We start from the raw sequence: 21245 nt of genomic DNA, 5'->3' as shown, positions 1-21245 counted from the left end.
GTCTTGATTTGCCTGCCAAAGCAACAACAATGGCGGCACCCAAAGGCGGTGTGAGAAGGGGGGTACTGGGGGGTTCTGGGGGTTGCCGCTTCTCCAATTTATGTATGCCATGGAGCGACCGCAGAAGAGGCGAAAAACTGAAAATGAAAATGGAACTAGAGCTGGCAGAGATCGCAGATCGGAGATCGGAGATTGGAGATCTTCCAGGGGAACGAGGTCTTTGGGATGGCCTGTGCACACTTTGTGGTTCTGTTTGGCAATAATTTATAATTTATTATTTACACGCGCATTTTTAAGGCTTCGCACTCAAAAATTCATGATTTTTCGCAATTGTTGCAAGCGTTGTATTTTTTTTTGTTGTTCCGCCATTGTTGCTTCTAATCTAAAATATGCGCATAATTAAGTATGTGGTCAGCTTTTGCTGATTTCTGCACAGTTTTCTCTTAGCCAGTGGAAAATGCAATTTTTTTGGTGATATATAAAAGTAACCATTTTTTTTCTTACCTTTTTTACCCCTTTTTCACACTCAATTGACAAAATGAGTTTTAAATAAATACGATAACTTTATTTATAGTCTTCTCCTCATCGTTCATCGTTCGCCGTTCACTTTCATCTCGAATCCTTTTTGGCAGATTCACACACAAAGTAACAGAAAAAAAATGTATACATAGGTATTTCAATATTTATAGATAGTTGTGCGGCTTTATCGAGTATCTTTCTAGGCTTAAGGGCTAGTAAAAAAAATGTTTATCTAAGTGCTCTCTCTGCGTTTATATTAGGTATTTTCCAATTTCACTTAGATCTAAAATTTCCATTATTTACATATTAATTATTATATATTTAATGCTGCAACAAAACTCTCTGGCATTTCGGAAACAATAATATAATATTGGAATTAATGTTATTATGTTATGATCTCCTAAAGGTATTCATTCTTTTATGTACAATTACTGAAATTACTTAGGCTATGAAAAAAAAAACGAAAAAAAAATTGTACAGTTCTTGTGGTGGTGATCCTGGAGATCCTGGTGATCCTGATCCTCTCCTAGTTCAGTTCGATGTGCAGGTGCAGCGGTGGTGGGTGGGTGGTGGCAATGGGTGGTGCTGTTCGGTGGCTGCTGATCCGATTGGGTCAATAGGGTCGCCACACCTGCGTGAGATCGCCCACGTCCTCCTCCTGCCTCGCCGGCTCCACTCCGCCACTCGCCACTGCTCCACCCACTTCGCCCGTGGACTCCACCTGCTGGTGCACCTGCTGCTGCCCCTGCTGCTGCTGTGGGTGGTGTTGCACCTGCTGGTGGTACTGATCCTGGCCAATCTCTATGCTCGACCTGCTGCTTCCCGTCAGCGAGCCAATGGTCAGGTGCTCCGCCCCCGAGGCGGTACCGAGATACTGCTCCAACTTCTCGCTGCTGTGCAGATGCAGGTGGATCTGATTCTGGTTGACCGTGGAGTAGAGCTGCGGACACAGGACCACCGGCGGCGGGGGCGGCGGCTGGGGGGGCGGGGCCGCCTGCGGACCGTACTGGGCGGTGGCCAGGCAACTGCCGTACTGATAGTTCTGATAGCCATTCGACCACGCCTGATTGTAGCCACCGCCTCCGTAGTCCAGTTCCGATTTGGAGGCACTGCCTCCGCCGCTCACGGAATTCCCATAACCGCTGGCCGTCTGGTAGGGATCGCTGGCGAATCCATGGCCATGCATCTCGGGCAGAACGGTCGGCAGATGGGCGGCATACTGGCCCGCCTCCAGGGAATTGGCCGAATCCCCGTAGCCGCCGTAATTCATGCCCATGCCCATGCTTACGCCCATTCCCACGCCTACGCCCATGGCGGCTCCATTGCCCACCGAAACGGGGGCGGCTGCGGGGGGCGGCGGAGGCGGGGGCAGGGCCATCTGGTGCTGCAGGTGGGCGTGGGCGTGGGCGTGATGGGCGTGCGGGTGGTGGGCGTGGCTATGGTAGTAGGCAGCCGCCGAGCTCGAGGATCCCGTCCACTCACCGGCGCCCATCATATCGGGTCCTGAAAATAGAAAAAATATTATAAATCATTATTAAACATTTTTCAGTTCTTAACTATCTAAATTAGATTATATTAACCCATGATAATGCTTTAAATTAATATAGAAAATATTTTTAAATGGTACATCCATTATTATTATATAAGTATGTATATATTTAAGTACTTTAAGACCCATTGTAACCTATTATAATATATAAAATATTTATAAGAAATACTTTATAAATAAACATTTTAAAATGATAAATCCATTATTATATATTTAAGTACTTTAAGACCCACTGTAACCTATTATTTTATATTAATTAAAATTATTTATTTAAAATCCATTATTATTTTATAAGTATGTAAATATTTTGATTAATCAAATTGGTACGATAAGACTCATTGTAATCTTTTAAAAAGGTTCAGCTACATATATCTTATGCATCTAATTAAAATAAAGTTTTATTTAATAAAAAACAAACGCATTTTGGGCTATATTGCATAGTAAAATAATTTTAGAAATGTAAAAAAAACTTTGGTACAACTTGTATGATATATTTACCATTTCTGAAAGATTAGAAATAAGATCGTTGGAAAATATCATAAATAAAAGAACACAAATAAACGTGTTACACTTAAAAAAAGAACAGGGAGTTTAAGAGAAAAGGTAAATGAGTGCCAGCTGGGAGCCCAATTAACCCTTGATTTGCCCCACCCCCAAGATATTAACCCTCAAGTTGTCAGTCGCAAGCGTGGGCGTGTCCAAAGGTATAATTGAAAACATCATTTCATATGCATGGCAACGGGGAGAATGGGAAGGGCATGTGTGCTATAGTACCACCCACCAGCTAACCCCCCCCCCCCTCTCTTAACCCCACGGTGACTGCAGCGCACAGTAATGGGTTAAAGGTAAGCGAAAAGACGAAAGAAAATTCCAAGACACTGGAACTGGGTTTCCCGAGCAACCAGCGGGACATCGCGGCCCCATCTTAATATTCTCGCATATTTTGATTAATTACGCAAGTTTCCCCCCTTAAAAACGCCCACCCACGCCCTTGTGTCAGCTGCCAAAAAAAGCAGCGACAAAAATGTCGCTTAATTAATCAAATTCATTAGAAGCGATAAAAGAAAAATAGCAAACGAAATAAGGAAAGGCAAAGGCTAAGGCTCAGGTAGCCAAATATTACGAAAGATTACTTATTAACCCTTATAAACCTCTTAAATATATTCCTAAGAAAATGGAATTTAAATAAATTTAATTTTGACTTTTTTAGTATATTTTTAATAGGAAAATGAGAACATAGAACCTTCATTTAATTATGGTACTCTTCTAAGTATTTCTTCTAAATTATCTGCGTAATTTAGCTGTCACCAAAGACAAAGACATAAAAAATTCCACTCCAAAAGGGGGAAATTAGTTACGCACTATAATAAATAATAAACGCAGAGCAAATATGCCAAGTACGCACGTACGGCCCCCGCCCCCTTCTGAAAAAAACAGGGGCGGCGACTAATGAAAGGTAGGAAAATTGCAAGTTGCATGCAACTTTTCACCCGGCACTTATCACATTTTAATGTTTCAATTAAGGCGCAAATTGCGTTGCAGCAACAACAGTGAGGCAAAATGAGGCTCAAGACATGGGCGGCGGTTAAGGGGGGGCTAACGGGCAGGGTGGACCACCGCAAACTTAGGCAAATGAGGTTGCAATGAAGCGAGGCGAACAGGATGAAAGCCAAGTTAGCCAAGTTAAGTTATGGAGGAAGGCGGAGGGGGGTGGAGGGGGCTTCCAAAGGGGGCTCCAGGGGCGGGGAAAGAGGGGTCATAGCCGTTGGTCAAACCTTGTAATTTAGCTGCGGGCACGTGGAATTATGCGAATTATTTTCTTCCCTGAAATTGCGTATACGCAATGTGAACAGGCAAAGGGAAAGGAGGGTTTAAAAAAGGGTTAGGACCAGACTTATATAAACACTTATATATAGTAGATATACAAATGCCAGCCTGGAAAATACTAACAAGTTTCTTGCACTTCCAATCGATCCCACGGCTTCAACCGGATATCTTCGATTTTGGCCATATATCCGCTCAGAAAAAAAAAGTGGCAACCAGAGGGCTGAAATGCGGATGCAGGCTGATCAATCCATTCGGACAGAAAACCACAAACTGTGTGCGGATAAGTCAAGTGTCTTCGAGTGGTGGCTTCTTCGAAAGTTGGCCAAAAATTAAAGCCAACAAAAGAAGAGGGAGGTAAATTGGGTAGAAATCTGCAAGCCTACAAAAATCCTAAAATAATATCCTAAATGAATGTTCAATGACTTTAATTTAAATAAATGTTTTTTATAATCACAGTTTCATAATTTTAATTTTACGAATTAAAAAAATAATAATAATTTTAATTTTAAGAATGTTTACCAAGTATCCTAAATTAATTATTTATTACAAATGCTTTTGTAATTACTGTTTCAAAAAATTGAAAAATAAGTTGATTAGGATTTTTCATAATATTTTTATACTATTCTAACATTATTATCTTATTTTTGTGCAATATCTTTTATACACACATTTTGTTTATCAGTGCAACAGCAGATAGCTTTCAAGTCTTGAAGTAATTTTAATTAAAGTGCGTCTGGCCGAAGTGTAGTGGTAGTGGTTGTTGCTTTTATTGGTGTGAATGGAGTTCCCTTTTTTTTACATCATTTTTTATAGGTGTTCCCTTTATTTTTTTTTTTTTTTACTTCTTTTGGCCGGCAAAATGGCGGCAAAAAGGTAGAAAAAAGGCAAGTACTTGTACATTAACAACAACAACGATGCGAAACGGAAGTGAGTTTGCGGTTTTTTGGGTCTCGGGATTGGGTTTTTCAAAAGGGGGCGATGGTGATGTTGATGAGCAGGGAAGCAAGTGACTGCGGCCATTGGTAACATAAATAAATACAAAAAAAAGCAACAAAAAATATAGGTAGGTATATAAACTCGCCACAGTTGGCCGTTTTATGGGCCAAAAAGATTCCATTTCAATATGTGTGACATTGTTGTCACTCCCTTAACCCCTTGAGGCCCCCTTAACCCACTGATGGCTGCATCTTGCAGCCTGCATCTCCAACTGCAAACTGCAAACGGCAAACTGTTCGAGTGAAGCTGCAACAGCTGCGCAACCGCATTTGGATTGATTTGTGGCCAAAAGTGGGAACCCGCAACTACAAAAAAAAAATTCCAATACCAATACCAAACTAACCCCAAACTGTGGCCAAATTTGCATATTTCCCCCCCTTTTAATGAAGGCAAACACGAAGGCGTGAGTTTCGGAGCTTCGATTCTGGACCAGATGCCAAAATGCACCGGGATGCGGAATAATAATAATGATGATGAAACTGCTGGACGGCCACAGGTGTTTGAACCACAAACAATTAGAAGGATGAGTGTTAAGAGCAAATCATATCATACAAAGTAAGAGGATTTCTAGTTGGGTTTATAAGGGTTATTCTGTACTTCTTTTAAGTGATTCTTTAAGTGATTTATACAAGAAAAAAAAAATAAATATAATATGTATAATAAATAAATTTAACTATAAAATATAAAAAAAATTTAATTCAACAATAACTTCTTTTCCCTTTTTCCAAAACCCCTTAGGTAATTCTATCAATGCAAATTATTACACAACTTTAAGCGTTTCTTGGGGTTTTCTTCACTTGATGATGGGATTCACTTTATAGAGATTGGGTTTCAATTATTTAGCCGAGATGATAAAATTGGAAATACCGAAATCTCATTGTTTCATATAAATACACTATTTTTGACCTTGAGTTTTAAGTATAAACATCTGCTTTTTTTAAGTTTAGAGTTTCTATTTGCCCCCCAAAAAAAATAGATCTGCATTCTTGTCTAGGCCCTCACTTATCATCAATTATCATTATGAACCCTCTGCTCCACTTTCCTGTCTCCAAATTACAAATCTTTTTTTCTTTGTTTTTGCCATAATCGCAACCCGAATTCTTTGAATTTTGCAACGATTTCCGCTGAATGCCCGCCTTTTGCCGATCGACTCTGTTTTTTTTGTTGTCTTATATTGTGTAAATTAACAGCTTAAGCGCCACATTTAAATATTTATGACTTAACAGCAACAACAAAAGCGCCTCGAGTGTTTTCCCCATAGAGGCTTCGATTCCGATTCCGATTCAGACGTGGATTTCTCGCTTCGATTGGGGCATTTCCGGTTTCCAGCAGTCGAAAAAAAAACCAAAACATATTGCATTTGTTGCTATTATTGTTGCTGCTGTTTTGGCCGCTTTTGCTTTTGGGCTAATTGAAAGACAACGATGTGTCATTCCCCATTGACAATACGTTTTCGCGTTTATTTCAACTTTAGCTTCAACTGCCCCCGCCTCTGAATTAAAAGCCGAAAAGTAGGAGGAGAAAGTACAGGCTTTTGATACCCTAGGAAATAAAAAAATAAGCCAAACACAAAATTTAAGTCATGGAATTACTTAATTAAATACCACCTTTCCTGAAACTAATATTTAAAATATGTTATGCCCATTGAAAACTAAATTTGTAAAATTATAAGAAATAGTTTATAATTTAAATTTACTTAAATAAAAAAAATTCAATTAAGAAAAAATAGTTATTATAAAAACTCAGATAAAAATTCTTGTAAAACTCGTATAAATACTCTTATGAAATCGCTATACTTTTTCAGTAATAATAAACACAAAATTTATTTATACTCCCCTTTCATAAATTTGTAAATGCCATTTAATTGTTTTTTAAATATTACCATTAACATGTTATAGATCTGCCAGATCTTTACGAAAATCAGGCGACTTTGCGCCGCAGAAAGGGTGAGCGAAAGAGAAACATTTATAAATTAATTAGCATAAGCAAAATGCTTAAGTCTCGGCTTAACACGGCGATTTGTGGCTCAGATTCGTCTAGTTCCAAACTGGCCACTGACTCATCTTGCCTCATATCCATCCGTGACTCAGTGGCCGGTTCCAGTTACTCTGGCCACTACAACGAATCCACCGAAATTTTGATAAGATTTTACAGTCGCCATCAAAATCCATGCAAATTGAATGAAAACCCAAATGAAATGAAATTTTCCATTGTCTGCGAGGCTCGCTCATGGCAACCCAAAAATAGCCACCCATATTATACACATGATAATAGATCGGAGATATGTATAATATATATATTATATGGTGCAGATGGTTTGGTGCGAACTGGTTAGAGCCGCGTTTAAGCGCGTGCTGTTGGCCAGGCCTCTAAGTTGGGATCGGGAATGGGGGAAGGCGGGAAGGGGGAGGAAACTCTGGGGAGGATCGGCCATATAGCCCACATAAGGTCGCTCGCATGCGGTTGCCAAATAGGGGCGTGGCATGCGGTTTAAGTCGGCTGCATGGTAAATGCTTCATTATCCATGTCTGCAAAGATTTCCTGATCATAAAACGCGGACTTTTTGGAGGTCTTTCGCTATTGCAAAAAATTATTCTGATCAATAAATATAGAACTATAAATATACTAAAAACAAGAAGGATTTTTATAAAATAATTTAAAATAAAATAAACTAATTTAGGAACTTGATGTTTCTTCTTTGTTGAATATTTTTTGAAATGATAAACGAATATGGGGTTTTCCAGATATCTGTTTTCTCTCTTTTATTTTTATAAGAATATTATACAGAGTCAAAAGAATTTTAATATATATATATATATTTAGCCCCAGACTTCGTCTACCGGCGACAATAACTCTGAACTATTTTTAAGCTCGGCTTTGGGAAAATAAATAAATTAGCGAGCGACTGCCAAAAACAAAGCGAGCCATAAACACACCAAAAATAAATCAAGACGAGGTGTACGGCTGGGGTGTATGGCAGGTTGATTAACTCAATTAAATCGTTTAGGCAGCCTGGTGCCAGTCAACGAAGCTGCACAGACATCACACATAAATTCTCAAGCGTGGCCGGCTTTCATCGCTAACAACTCCATTGAAAGGGTTCAAAAAAGGGTAGGGGATTGTGAGGGGGAAAGCCAGGTACACTGAGAACAAGTCACCTGAAGGCAGATGGGTTTAAAGATACAAAATTCCCTATATTTCCATTTCAAAATTTCAAAAACCATTTGGTTTTATCTTTGAAGATAAATAAAATACAAATAAAAGAAAATTATTAAATATTGGAATACATAGTCTTAACCTTTAAAATTCTGATCTATTTTGAAAGTAAATCCTTTAAAGTTAATAACTAGATATTCCTACACTACCATATCTTCTTATTTATATAATCATAAAGAGATATCTCTATTTGAGGCATGATATCTTCCATTTTGAAACTCGTATAAAATGTAGGTAAATTTCGTTTATCAGTAAAAGTATCTCTTTATCTCCCTGCACTTAAATCTGAAACATAACTTAATACTTTTTTTTAACAGTGCTTACCTTGGATGTGCGGCGCATTTGGCTTGTAGACCTGGCAGTCCGAGTTGATTGTACTATTCGGCGATGAGTAATTGCTGCTCAATTGCTGCACCAGGCCAGCGCCCGTTCCGCCGGCCACGCCCCCAGCTCCACCGCCCCCGGAGGGGGTGACCGCTGCCGCGGCCGCTGCCACCGCATTGGCCGCCGTTGCCGCCGTGGCCGCCGCCGCCGCTGCCGTCGTCACCGCGGCCACTTTGGCGGAGCGGCGCAGCGTCTCCAGTTCGTGGAGCGCCTTCGTCGAGGGGAAGCCGTCGATGTAGGGCCGCTGGCCAAGGCCGAGGGCTCGGTAGTGGGGCCCACCCGTTGGACCTGTGTGGGGTTAAAGGGTGGATCCTTTAGTACAGCGAAAAAATTTAACTTTAAGTCACAGGATTTGAACCTAATTTCGTATGTTTTTAACCCATCCACCATTATTAACAGAAGGCAAAGGCAAAGAAATATTAAATGAAAGTATTTATCATTAAAAAAAACGAAAAAATCTCTAAACACCATGGGTTTTGAACCCTGGACCCTTGCATTTTTATTTAGTTATATAATAACTTTTTTTTTTAAATTTTTGACCTTGGACCTGTGGGGAGTTAAAGGGTAGATTTCTTTAGTACAGCGAAACCAATTTAATTCGATAAAAAAAATTTATCATTAAATCGCAGGATTTGAACCTTATTTTGTATGCTTTAACCTATTCATCATTATAAACAGAAGGCAAAAGCCAAGAAATATTTAAAAAAAAGTATTTATCATGAAACAAAACGAAAAAATCTCTAAACAACGTGGGTTTTGAACCCCGGACCCTTCCATTTTCATATAGTTTGTAATTAAATAAAGATAACTCTTGGTTAAAATATTTTTTAGTTTTATTATTAAGAGAAAACCCCCCATTTATATGATAAGCATATTAATATTACACCGTAAACAAACGAAAGACAAGAGTCTTGCATGAACCGAAACAACACAAAGAGTGACTCCATTTTGCACAGTACTCTTTATTATTCCAATCTTAATTCACCTCAAGGTAAACTCAAGCTGCTCTTTATATACCCAAACGATATATATGCATTCAGATATATAGTGTTACCTTCCCTACATGCGATTAACGCTGCAGCGAAGACTTAAAAATGCATTAACGAAATATCAAGAGGAAAAAATTAATTCATATATGCATTACACGAACTAAAAACTCGATACAAAAACAAAGAAAAAGAGAGAGAAAAAAAAAGGTTTTCTTAGCAAACCGCAAAATTTTCAGAAACCGTAAGAAGCAGAAGCGTTTCGTTTCGTTTTCGATTGCCCCATCCCATCCTTATATGAAGTCCGTTAAAACCGGCTGCACTTTTCAAACACCTTCCCGAATGACAGAACATCGAAAATGAAAAATGGCGATCATCGGATGTCAAAACATCGACAGAAGAAGAAAGGATCTAGATCTTCAAGGCAGAGAAGATCAGAGAAATACAGAAGAAACACACGGAAAATAAATTTGTGATGGTTAAAAACTATAGCTATTAAAAGGTAACAAAAAAAATTATTATATAATGAATTTTTAAGAAAAGAAAAAAAAATGGTCTCTTAAATCGATACGATATTCCAAAAACTATTGATATCTATTTATATTATGATCTATTAGTATCAAATGATCTCCCTTTCTATTCCTTATAAATATGATCAAAGAATATCTGGAGCTACCAAAAGAACCGTCTGTTCGACTTGAAAGTGGGGATTAGGAATTAAGGTCTAAGGATTATGGGCAATTGAGCAGATCGGCTTAACTATTGGCCCGGCTTAAACACTTGTCTAAATGCTGGCCAAATGACTCCGGAATACGGTTACGAATTACATGGACACATGTTGCAATACGATACCGATACCCAAAACGCAGCGGGACGGCTTTTCACGACTTTCCCCGTTTTTCTTTTGTTGTCCATAGTTGTGGCAAGTGATAATTGCTAATTGGCAAAATAATGTAGCCACTTACATATGTTTGTTTGTCATGTTCTTCATTTGAGAAGGGTGCTACACAAGGAAAAAAACTATGTGGTATTGAGAACCGATTATTATTGAAGTTCACCAATATTTATGGGAAATATTTGATAATATCTGATAATATAACATCATATATCATCATCATATATCATATCGTAATAACATCTGATAATAAAATATTTATTATTCAAGTTCAGTAATATTTATGGTAAATATTTTAAATAATATCTGATAATATAACATCATATATCATATCATATCGTTATAAAATCTGTTAATATGCTATGGTCTAGTAGTAAGTTTCAATGTAAACCCCTTGGCAAAAACCTCTGCTCACACCTAATAACTAATTCTATCCCCATATCTTCAGGATTATACGATCTGTGGCACTTACTTGTCTTGGAGCGCGGTTCCCGGGGTCCGTCGACGGTCACCTTGATGGCTTTGGCGTAGGTTGCCACCTGTGGCGGACTCGTGGCCACCGTGATGGTCAGCGTAAAGCTCTTCCCTGCAAAGATCGGAAGAAAGCGAGGCATTAGAGGAGGCTGCAAATGCGGGAATTGAGTCGTAAATGTCCGCCGAGGATTTATGCGACGACCTCACTGGGCTACCGAATCAATTTGCCAGTTCCCGAAATTACCAAAAACCCAATCGAAGGCAACACGCGTCGTCGTTCGTGTTTCTGGTCGGAGGTCTACCCCTTTTTATGATGACTGCACTCCTTATGGTTTCTTGGTTTTTGGTTTTTAGGCGAAAGTGTGAGTTTGTGGTCTGAGTGAACTCGGTAACCCCTTGAGCTATTATTATGAATTTTGGTATATGGCCTCGTCTTACCTCTAGATGTTTCATATATAGGGTAGAACCCCTTACGGCAGCGGTATGCCAAGATACATGCTTTTATTTGGTATACTATATATAGTTTTTAGTTGAAAAGTGCTTGTTTGTGGTTTTTAATATATTATAAAGCGATCTATATTTTTAAAGCACAGGGTATTACCCATTTTAAAGTAAAGTCTACTCTTTCGAACCGCCGGCGGTGCAATTTGTTCGAACCCTTGACATAAATTTGGTTTATCCCGCCTTAATGACTGCCGCCAAAGTCGTTTTCGAAGTGCACATAAAATGAGGAAATGTTGCAACCTGTCTTCCGCCCGGCCACGCCCCTCATTTCACTGCCCCCCGAATCTTTAAAGAGCGGCAACATTGTGGCCAGAAGGTGTTTTTTTTTTCTGGGCTTGACCGAATGTTTACACTATTTATGGCCATTAAACTAGACACCGTTGGCTTTTATCGATTGGGGAAATGCGAAATGAATTTCGTGTTATTTTTTTTTTTATTTCGATATTTTAGCAGTCTGTCTGTCTGTCTGGATGGATGGTCAGTACAAATACATGTACATATAATTAAACACCCACAAAGCGACATTGTTGTTGCAGGACCAGAAGAGAACAGAACAGAACGAGAGGTTCAAAAGCGGAGAAAGGGAAGGAGACCCATCGAAGCTGACCGCAGAAACCTCAGTCGCATCCCCAAACCCATCTACAAAGTTCACTTCTATGTATCTTCCATCTCCGAATGGAGAGTGCTCTACATAGGGGGGTGGTATATGGCCAGACATTGATAGTCCTACTTGATGGAAATTGCATTTAACTTTTAATTAAGACCTCTGAATGCTGCAGGAGGAATCAGGAAATTGGTAAAGGGGTTTTTTTTGGAGGCAGAAAAGAGTTAAAGGTAAGGTACACAATTTTTAATAAATACTTATTTAGATAAGATAGTAAAATCATGGGAAAATGATTAATCCAAATCATATAAATAATAATAGAATTATTCATGTATGAGTTATAACTTTTCGAGTTAAGGAAGTGTTATTTTGCTCTAGATTATGATTATGAATTAGTCAAGCATATGTAATCGAAGGACTGTGATTCACTGGCCTACGAAAATGTGACAATAAGTAAATGTATAATCTTTGTTATTTGAATAAAACACATAAAAAAACCGATTATTAATGTGTTACTGTTTAGTTAAAATAAAAAAAAAAAACAGATTAGAAATATGTCATTGTTTAGTTAAAAAACGAAAGAGAAATGATTATAAATATGTGCTATTGTTCGGTTCTCCAAACTTTAGACCTTTGGGCCCAGCACATAAATAATGGAAATGCAGCACAGAAATGGATCCAAAGCCTTCAAACTAGACACAATGAAGGACTGGCCGAGATAATTGAAGATTTGATGGGTTCATTAACCGAAACCACGAATGGCCATCAGTTAGAAAGCGTTTTGGTCCCTCGAAATCTCGAAATCTCGAAATGTCTTCATTATAGCCCCCAAAAGCCATGCGTGTTCGACTCATATGTTTCGTATTAGATGTAAGAAGAAAGATTCAAACCCGAAACCCAAAAACCAAATTAATCAAGTGCCGCAGAAGCTGTGTGCACGGAGAGAAACTGTTAAATAGGCCCGGCTCCTTTTTCGGGGGGCTAATTTCTCAAATGGCCGCAGAAACTGGAGCATCGTATGTAAAAGTTCGTTAGAGTAATTGGAAAATGTTATTGCCCGGTGTCTTTGTCTTTTGGGTTTCGGGTTTCGGGTTACCCCACTAAAGACCCCGAAATGGGAGCGATAATGGTCATAATGGATCCCGATTCCGATCGGGATTGAGATTGGGATTGGGATCTCTCGCTTTACAAATTAGTCATCATCAATGAACAATGACCACGCACTCGGACAGTCAGTCAGTCGGTAATCTCGCCTTGTCTATATATATACACGTCTAAATATAAGTATTATAACCCAGAACATCGAACATCCATGAGCCATCCATCCATCGCCTTTGTGGACCCGATAAGACTAGGCAAGAAGCTTCATGACGACGACTCTGTGGGAACCTCTCGTTCGCCGAGCTTTCTGTTTCTGTTTCTGCCGATAAACCCCATGTCGATATCCCACCATATATGCTTTATATGGTGTATGAGTGTTACATCAGACTGGCTGTTTTTTTTTCGGCTGGGAACTTCTGTGAGGGAAGTCGAGATCTATCCTTGATAAGGCGGAAGAATAAAGAACGCGAGCGAGTTCCCAGCCTGATAAAAAATAGTGCCTGAATATTCTTGTGTAGAAAAATAATAAAAACATTGTTTATCAGTCAGAATTTTTAGAGGAGAGTTTGTTAAGTTTCAAAGTATTTTAATATTTTTCTAGATCTTATTTTCACAATCTCTTTCAATTAACTATTATTATTTTTCGCATAACTATAATTTAATGAGAAAATTCCCCAGCAAATGCCTTCCCCGAATATTCATCCTATTAACCGTTTCGCCCGGCAAACCGCCCATTCAACCACTAAGTCGGATCAGAAGGGACCTGTTCAAGTTTATCGGGCACCCTACTTCCACCCCTTTTGCCAAAATAAATCCTGATGCGACTTATGAATTCCTGGTGGCGCGTGTCCTTCATTTGCTTTGTTTTTTCCACATTTTAATCCCATCGCCGGGCAAAAAGTCAAGTCCTTTGATATGATAGATGATGATTATAATGTCGATGCTGATGTTTGTAATTAAGCGCTCCCAAAATCAGTCTAAACATGGAGGGTAATGTCCGAATCAGATTGCGATTCGTATTTAGATTGTGAGGGGGCAAATTAAAAACATGTCGACGCATGCCATGTCCAGGATAACGAAAAAAAAAAGGCGATAAACTGCCACGCCCCCACTTCATATAGCGATTGTCCATCCATTTAGCCACTGGTACAACAACAAAAAAACTGGCAGGAAAATACAAAACGGGAGCCAATTGTGATGGTTGATACCCTGTATTGAAGTGAAAACTTCGTATAGACTAGGCTAAATAAACTCCGAGTCAAAGCCTAACTTTTGTATGGCAAGATAATATAATGAATATAATAATAATATCACATCCTAACTTTTCTATGCCAAGATAGTATAATAAGTATTATAATAATGTGTGTTTAAAAATGATATTTTTATCAGTAGATTTATAAATATTAATATAAGTAGTAATTGATAAACATATAACTAATAAATATATATTATTTTCCAATTGTTAATGAATATTTAAAAAATATATTTATAAAACTTCCTATTTTCGGAATACTTTGGTATTACTTTACAAGCTTTCCAGGCAAGATAATATAATAAATATAATAAAAATATATTTTTTATATATATATTAAAAAATATAAAAATATTTTTAACCATTTTCCCATTGTAAATAAATATTAAAAAAAAATGTTAAGGAATTCTTTGTTTTTAGAATACTTTGGTATTACTTTACTAGCTTTCCAGGGTATCCTTTGGTCGTTTCCTCAACGTTCAGCATTTTGTGCCCCTTGACATGCTGATGGCGATGGTTTCGCTTCCATCTGTTTTCGTTCGCTTTGTCATCTAATCAAAAATCGCCGCATGATGTCCGCGATTCCGCAGCCAGCCGAAAGGTCAAAAGTGGGCGGCGGTTCGCTGGGGTCGCTGAAGTCGCGGGGCAAAGTGGGTGGATGGTGGGTAAAGTGAACTGTTGCTGCCTGCCGTTGACAATTTGGTCAGCGTTTATGTTCTTACATCATTAGCTTGTTATTTGCATGCCCTCTGCCGTTGCTGTAATTATTTCTCTGTTTTTCTTTTTTTTTCGTTGGTCCTTTTTGCGGCACGAGCCGTCAATTTGCAAGGAGTAGAAGGAGGAGTAGGAGTCCTGCATTGGTGGGCTGACTTAGTGGACTTAGGGTCACAAAAGCGGCGGCAACAGTTGCAGCTAATTAGCCAACTGCTGCTGCCAATTCTATGCAACATACACACAACACAACATAACGTAACATACAATCGCATTAATTGTGGGTTCAAATCGATTACCAGACCCAAAAGGTTCCCGGGCATTGCGTGATCACCCGGCTCAGTCGATCCGGCATTATTTCCATATCATATACATATATGGCTATGCAACAGCCGAAGAGAAGCTCGTGTTGCACATTGCATGTTGCATGTTGCCCCGAGGACAGCGCCAACTGCAGCCTAATGTGACGACTGCTGTACCATTGATCCTTCTCACAGGGGACATTAGTCACTGGGCTTGGGGATGGTTCAAAACGGGGGGTTTCCAGAACCTCTGGCTTGTCACTCAATCAATGCACTTCCGATACATTCATTATTTTTCGGGGATACGATAGGATACACGAAAAAAATACAGAGTTCAGGGAAATATATTATTTTAGTCTGAAGAGCGATATATATTTTATCTATATGATAGGTACTATAAACTGAGAACTTTATAATAACCTTTAAAAAACGAAAGCCATTTTAAATGAATTATCTTTCATTGCTTGAATTATTTTTGCAGTGCACTTTAGAAAGAATTTCAAAGGATAAACCTGCAGCTTCCGCTCATGAGTAACTTTTCGGAAATTGTGGGAAGCCTTCTTTGGGCCCTTAATAATCGACACTTGGCAAGGGAAATGCATTGAAATGAATTGAGGAAGTCACTAATTTTGGCAATGCTAAACCCCAACTAAACCACAAATGTGGTCCTTTTCTTGAAATAAAAAATATCAGAGCCTTCCGCACATTTTTAATACATTTTTTATTCCTTACTCTAGTATCATAATAGATACGTAAATTACTTTCCCACTATTTACATTTCCTTTTACCTATTTCGAGATCAGGTTCTTCTAGCTTATAATTCCCAAGTGGCCATTTACTCTATTAGCTTATAATTCCCAAGTGTTTATTCCGGAAATCACCAAGTTGCCAATTTTTTCTAGCTTATAATTCCCAAGTGACCATTTACTCTATTAGCTTATAATTCCCAAGTGGCTATTCCGGCACTCACCTCTTCCACTGCGACCCACGAAACGCAGATCGTTGAACTTGGCCACGTCGTTCTTCATCTGGGTGGTGAAGTTGCGCAGCTCCGCGCAGCAGTTCTCGTCGTTTCCCGCCCGGATGGTGACGTAGGTGCCGTCGCCCACTTCCGCCAGGGCGACGACCTTGAAGGCCATCGGCAGCGTCTTATTGGAGCGCCAATGGGCGGGCAGGGCGGAGCACAGGAAGTACGGATTGCTCGTGCGCACTGCAAAATCAGAAAAAGAAAAAATCAGAAAAATCAAAAATCAGAGGTTCAATTAGCCAAGGGTCCTCTGATTAAAATCCCATTTTCAGGGCCATCAAAATGTGTAAAAATATTCAATTATTTATAGTTTCGCGTCGGTCCATAAATATCAATCATCCAGAATCCGGGGTCCTTCGACCACTGCCCGCCATCCGGCGGTGCATAATTAATTAATGAGCGAGGGAATGTCAGGCGGACCGGAAGGGGTTATGGTTATCAGATTATCAGAGGTCGGGGGTTCTATCGTTCTATCGCATTGACAGTTGACAGTTGACCTGGTGTCGAAAGTGGAGCAAAGTGTGGAGCCGGGCCAAATGAATGATTTATTTACTCTTGTCTGCCGGGAAAATAGCCAAAAATATCGAATCTAATTGCGATAATCATTGCATTTAATTTGAAAGGCAGTTTTTAAAGGATGGGGTTTAAAAATAGCTAAGGTTTTATTTTTGTTTTATTTTTAGATATTTAAGATCCATATATTTTCATAAAAAATAATATGTAGGTAAATATTTATCAATTACTATTTTTTTTTATCCTTAAACACAATAAAATAATAATAAAATCTCGAGATCCAAGAAGTATTATTTATTTATCTAATAATACTTTTACTCGAGATCAAAAACTAATTTTCTTTTGATCCTTGAACACAATAATGCAATAATAAAATCCCGAGATCCAGAGATCACCTCTGCAAAGTCCTGAGACTTGGAATTCGATATCGCGGCCACTCATTCACCTCCCCGGCGACTTCATTGAGCACAAGTTATGAAAGGACACACCGAGCAGAATTGGTGGAACCTGTTTTCAAGTTCTGCAGCTAATTATACGATCCGATTCGATTCGGCTTTCAACTGGGGGAGCGATGAGCTGAGATTTCATTAGCAGCTTTCGCCGCTCTGGGTCATTGATATCATCTCGTCGCCAAGGAGGAGGAAAGTTCAACGGGCAATGGGGGAAAAGTATGGCTAAAAAGGGGAACGACTCGTGCGTTGATATCAATAACAATTATTGATATCAATTTACGCATACTCCGACGCGGCCTGTCCCATCATCGTCGTGATGGAACTGGAATCCGATAAGGCTAACTGCGATGATCGTGATTGCGATGATGGGGAAGCCCCAGAAGTGCATTGTGCAAGGATGTGGCAAAGAATGTGCGCTTCACCTTTGGGGATCGGGTTATCGGAGATCTATCTACGGGTTAGGGTCTCCGTCAATCTCGACTTGGACACGAGCTAAAAGTGTTGATTTTTTTAGAGGGGAACGAAAATACCTTCCTTGGATAACGAGAGGAATTATGGTTCTGTAAGTCACAGATATTGGATCAAAAATACAATTCGTTTCTGATGTTAAAAAAATATTACTGAAGTAATTTAGTTTTAGGGTGTTGTGTAGATGTGAAGTAAGTTCTATTTAATATTTATTAGGTGGTTTTCTCAGGATATTAATCATGGATCTCAAAGATCTTTAAACTTTAAAAGTACGTGATATAAATATTCAATGAAATTTATCTATTGTGTTGTTTAATTGGAAATGAAACATGGATTTTAAGCACTAAAATAATTATGGAACTATACTTCTTAAATTGTGAGCACTAAATTTACCTTTAAATATCACTTTTGGAACATAAATCTTTAAATTATGAAAAGTTTCCCCTACAAAAATAAATATTATTCTTTAATTTGATGATTTTAAGCACTGAAATCACTTTTAATATAATATTTTAGAGATCATTTCTTTAAGTTATGAAAAGTGTTCTGCACTTAAGTAATTAGGGATCTATAAATCAAAGATTTTCAGCACTAAAATTCCTAATCTTTCTAAGATAATCTCTTGTAATAATAGACCAGCTTTTTTTGGTAATCTTCCATCAAAACTTACCCAATTCCCCAGGATGTTCCTGTTGTCGCTTCAGGACCAATCGCTCCATCCACAAAAGATCCTGATGCACCGCATTGTTGTTGTTGTTGTTGTTGTTACTGCTATTGCTGGCATTATTGTTGTTGCTGTTGCCGTTGCCATTGCTTGCAGTGCTACTGCTGTGACCGCCGGTGTGTCCGCTGTGGCCACTGTGTGCGGTACCATTGCTGGCGCCACCTGTGGGCGAACTGCTGCCCACACTGGCGCTACTGGAAACGGCCAGGACCTCGGAGGCAGTGGCTCCTCCTGCTGATCCTCCACCTCCTGTTGCTCCCACTGAGGTGGCCACCGCTGTGATGCCCTTAAAGTCGCCGGTGGTGCTGCTCCAGCCATTGCCCGTCGGCGAGGCGGAGGACGAGGTGACCATGGCCGCGGAGGAGGAGGAGGAGGGCGGATGAGGGGCCGACGGCGGGTAGGGGGGATACGGCGGGTGGTATGGATGATGGTGATGATACGGATGGGCCGCGTAGTGGTGGTGCAGGTGGTGGTGGTGGTGGCTGCCGCCGCTGCCGTTGATGCTGCGACCCAGGCGGCCGGGACCGGCGACGCTGACGGGCGCCACAGTGGTGCAGTTGCCCAGTTGCTCACCCAATCCGAGTCCGATTCCCAGTTCCACTCCTTCCAATTCCAATTCCAGGCCCGTTTCCAGTCCCGCTTCCAATCCCGCTTCCAGTCCCGCTTCCAATCCCGCTTCCAACTCCGAGCCCGTATGCTCAGATGGCTCTGAAGGCGTTGATGGATTGGCTGCCACCAGGAGATGCAAATGCATTCGTCGTCGGCGGTGACCTTTGATCCTCCGCGCTTTTCTCTCAGTGTGCGGGTCCCAGGTCGCTGCTTATCACTCCTACAGGCGGTGTCTTTTGTTCACTCATCAATAAACTCTAATCTCTAGACGATTCACAAGAACAAAAACAAAAACACAAAAAACAATTGATATTTTTTCATGATATAAGGAAATCGTATTTTTTTTACTTGGAACTTTATTAAATCCCTATGAGAAATCTAAATACTTTGCTTTAATAAATTTACCAAAGAAATTATGATGATTTGAAGAAACAATTTTCTCACTTTTCTTATATTATAATAATTAGAAAAGATTGTTTTATTATTTAAATTTTTATTTTTTTAAAGTTTAGAGATTTAAATTTCTAATGGACCTATTAAAACAAAGTGGGTTTCCTGCCCTCAAATGATGTTCAATGTTCAACTAAAATGTCTGCTTAAAATGTATATTAAATACATTCTTGGGGGAAGCAAAGCCCAGTGCCTAGTTTAAGGCGTTTTTAGTTCGCACATTGATAAATTAGTCACAGAAATTAACATTGAATTTGCTGCTTTTGTTGTTTTCGAGCATGCTTCTGCCAGATGATTTCTTTTTTCTTGGCTTTATTTGATTCAATTTGATTTGTTATTGTTATTATTATTGTTATTGTTTGCACTTCACTTGGCTAATTAATATTATTTTATGTTTGGACGGGCCTTCTTTTCTGGCTCTAAATTCTATTATTAATTCGTGGAAGGAATCTAATAACATACAGTGCCGACTCCATTTTAAGTAAACATTTGCTGTATTTATAAACAAGAGTATAAAGAAAAAAAAATACTATATATTATATGGTAAAAAAGGTAAACTTTTACAAAATATTAATTTTATAAATTAATACAGCTCATTAATTATTTAAATTTCACAGCAACATTTAAGAAGAGGTCTATCTTAAATTTTAAAAAATGTCTTTTGAGTTTAAAAATAACAATTTATTAAATATAAGCTAATAAGCTAATATAAGTTTTTTTTAGAACACTTTGTCCAATTTGCACTTCCTAATTTTTGTTGGTCCCAAATTCTTCTTTTAGTTTCACTTTATAGAACTTGTGTTTATTTTTAGTTTGTTGAGAAACTGTATATCACTTGGTTTATGTTCAGGTTTCTGGCGAACTTGACTTTTCTTTTGTTTGGATTTGGTTTGTGGTGAAATTCGAGCTAATTGTTTAAAGTTTGGAAATTTTGGCGCGCTTTTTGTGGGGAAATTTCCTGGTTCACTTACACTTTTAGTTTTTTTCTGGCTATTTATTTTAGCGGCTTAAGCACACAAAATAAAAAAAAGGAGACGCGAAAGCGAGGTTTTTTTGCTTTTTGAATGTTGACTTAAAACCTTCGCTAGCAATATGGAACATGGAAACAATAATGCTCGCGCGTCGTACTCCAAAATGTAACTGAAACTGACTTTTAACTTTTGACTGCGCGCTTGAGTTTACGTTTTACGTTTTTTTTTTGTATTTGTTTTGCGAGCCAATAACGAGCGGCAGCTCTCTTCGATTGGGGCGTTTTTGGCTCTCTTAAATGGCCCGGCTCTCTCCCTCTCTCCTTCTCTTTCTGACCGCCTTTGGTTTCGAAAATATACAAGTTTTTAATTCAAGCTCTGCTTTTTAAATTGGAAATTAAATAATATTCCTAAAAATCATATTAAATTCATTTGATTTTTAAAGCAGAAAATTATATCTTTCTCGCTCGCTCCTGCACTTGCCTTGCTCTACGCCCCGCCCCGTTGGCTTGTGATTGGCCCACTGATTTGGTTTTCAAGCCACATTGGTGGATTTTCATTTCATCCACCACCACGCAGTTCAGAAGGAAAGCCGCTCTCTTTATTCAGCTGCGCGACTTGAGATTCAAGGGAAATGCCTTTGAAAATTTAAGAGCTAGTTTAACTTAAAACTTCAAAATAATTTTTTTTATTTCTTTATTAAATAATGAAAAA

General features: G+C 38.9%; 1 protein-coding gene across 1 annotated transcript; it reads right to left on the bottom strand.

Moving 5' to 3' along the window:
- Nucleotides 1-1022: 1022 nt before the first annotated feature.
- On the bottom strand, nt 1023-20652 carry lz (lozenge). The gene is made up of 6 exons (XM_017150608.3): nt 20535-20652; nt 18451-19377; nt 16291-16530; nt 10845-10958; nt 8432-8779; nt 1023-2022 (listed from the first exon to the last, which is right to left on the bottom strand). The coding sequence occupies exons 2-6, from the start codon at nt 19256-19258 to the stop codon at nt 1133-1135; spliced, it is 2400 nt and encodes a 799-aa protein (XP_017006097.2). The 5' UTR covers nt 19259-19377; nt 20535-20652; the 3' UTR covers nt 1023-1132.
- Between the last annotated feature and the right edge of the window lie 593 nt (nt 20653-21245).

This window comes from Drosophila takahashii, chromosome X (assembly GCF_030179915.1).
Source record: "Drosophila takahashii strain IR98-3 E-12201 chromosome X, DtakHiC1v2, whole genome shotgun sequence".
Lineage (NCBI taxonomy): Eukaryota > Metazoa > Arthropoda > Insecta > Diptera > Drosophilidae > Drosophila > Drosophila takahashii.
Note: the sequence above shows the minus strand (reverse complement) of the source record. Positions and strands in the feature narration are given on the sequence as shown.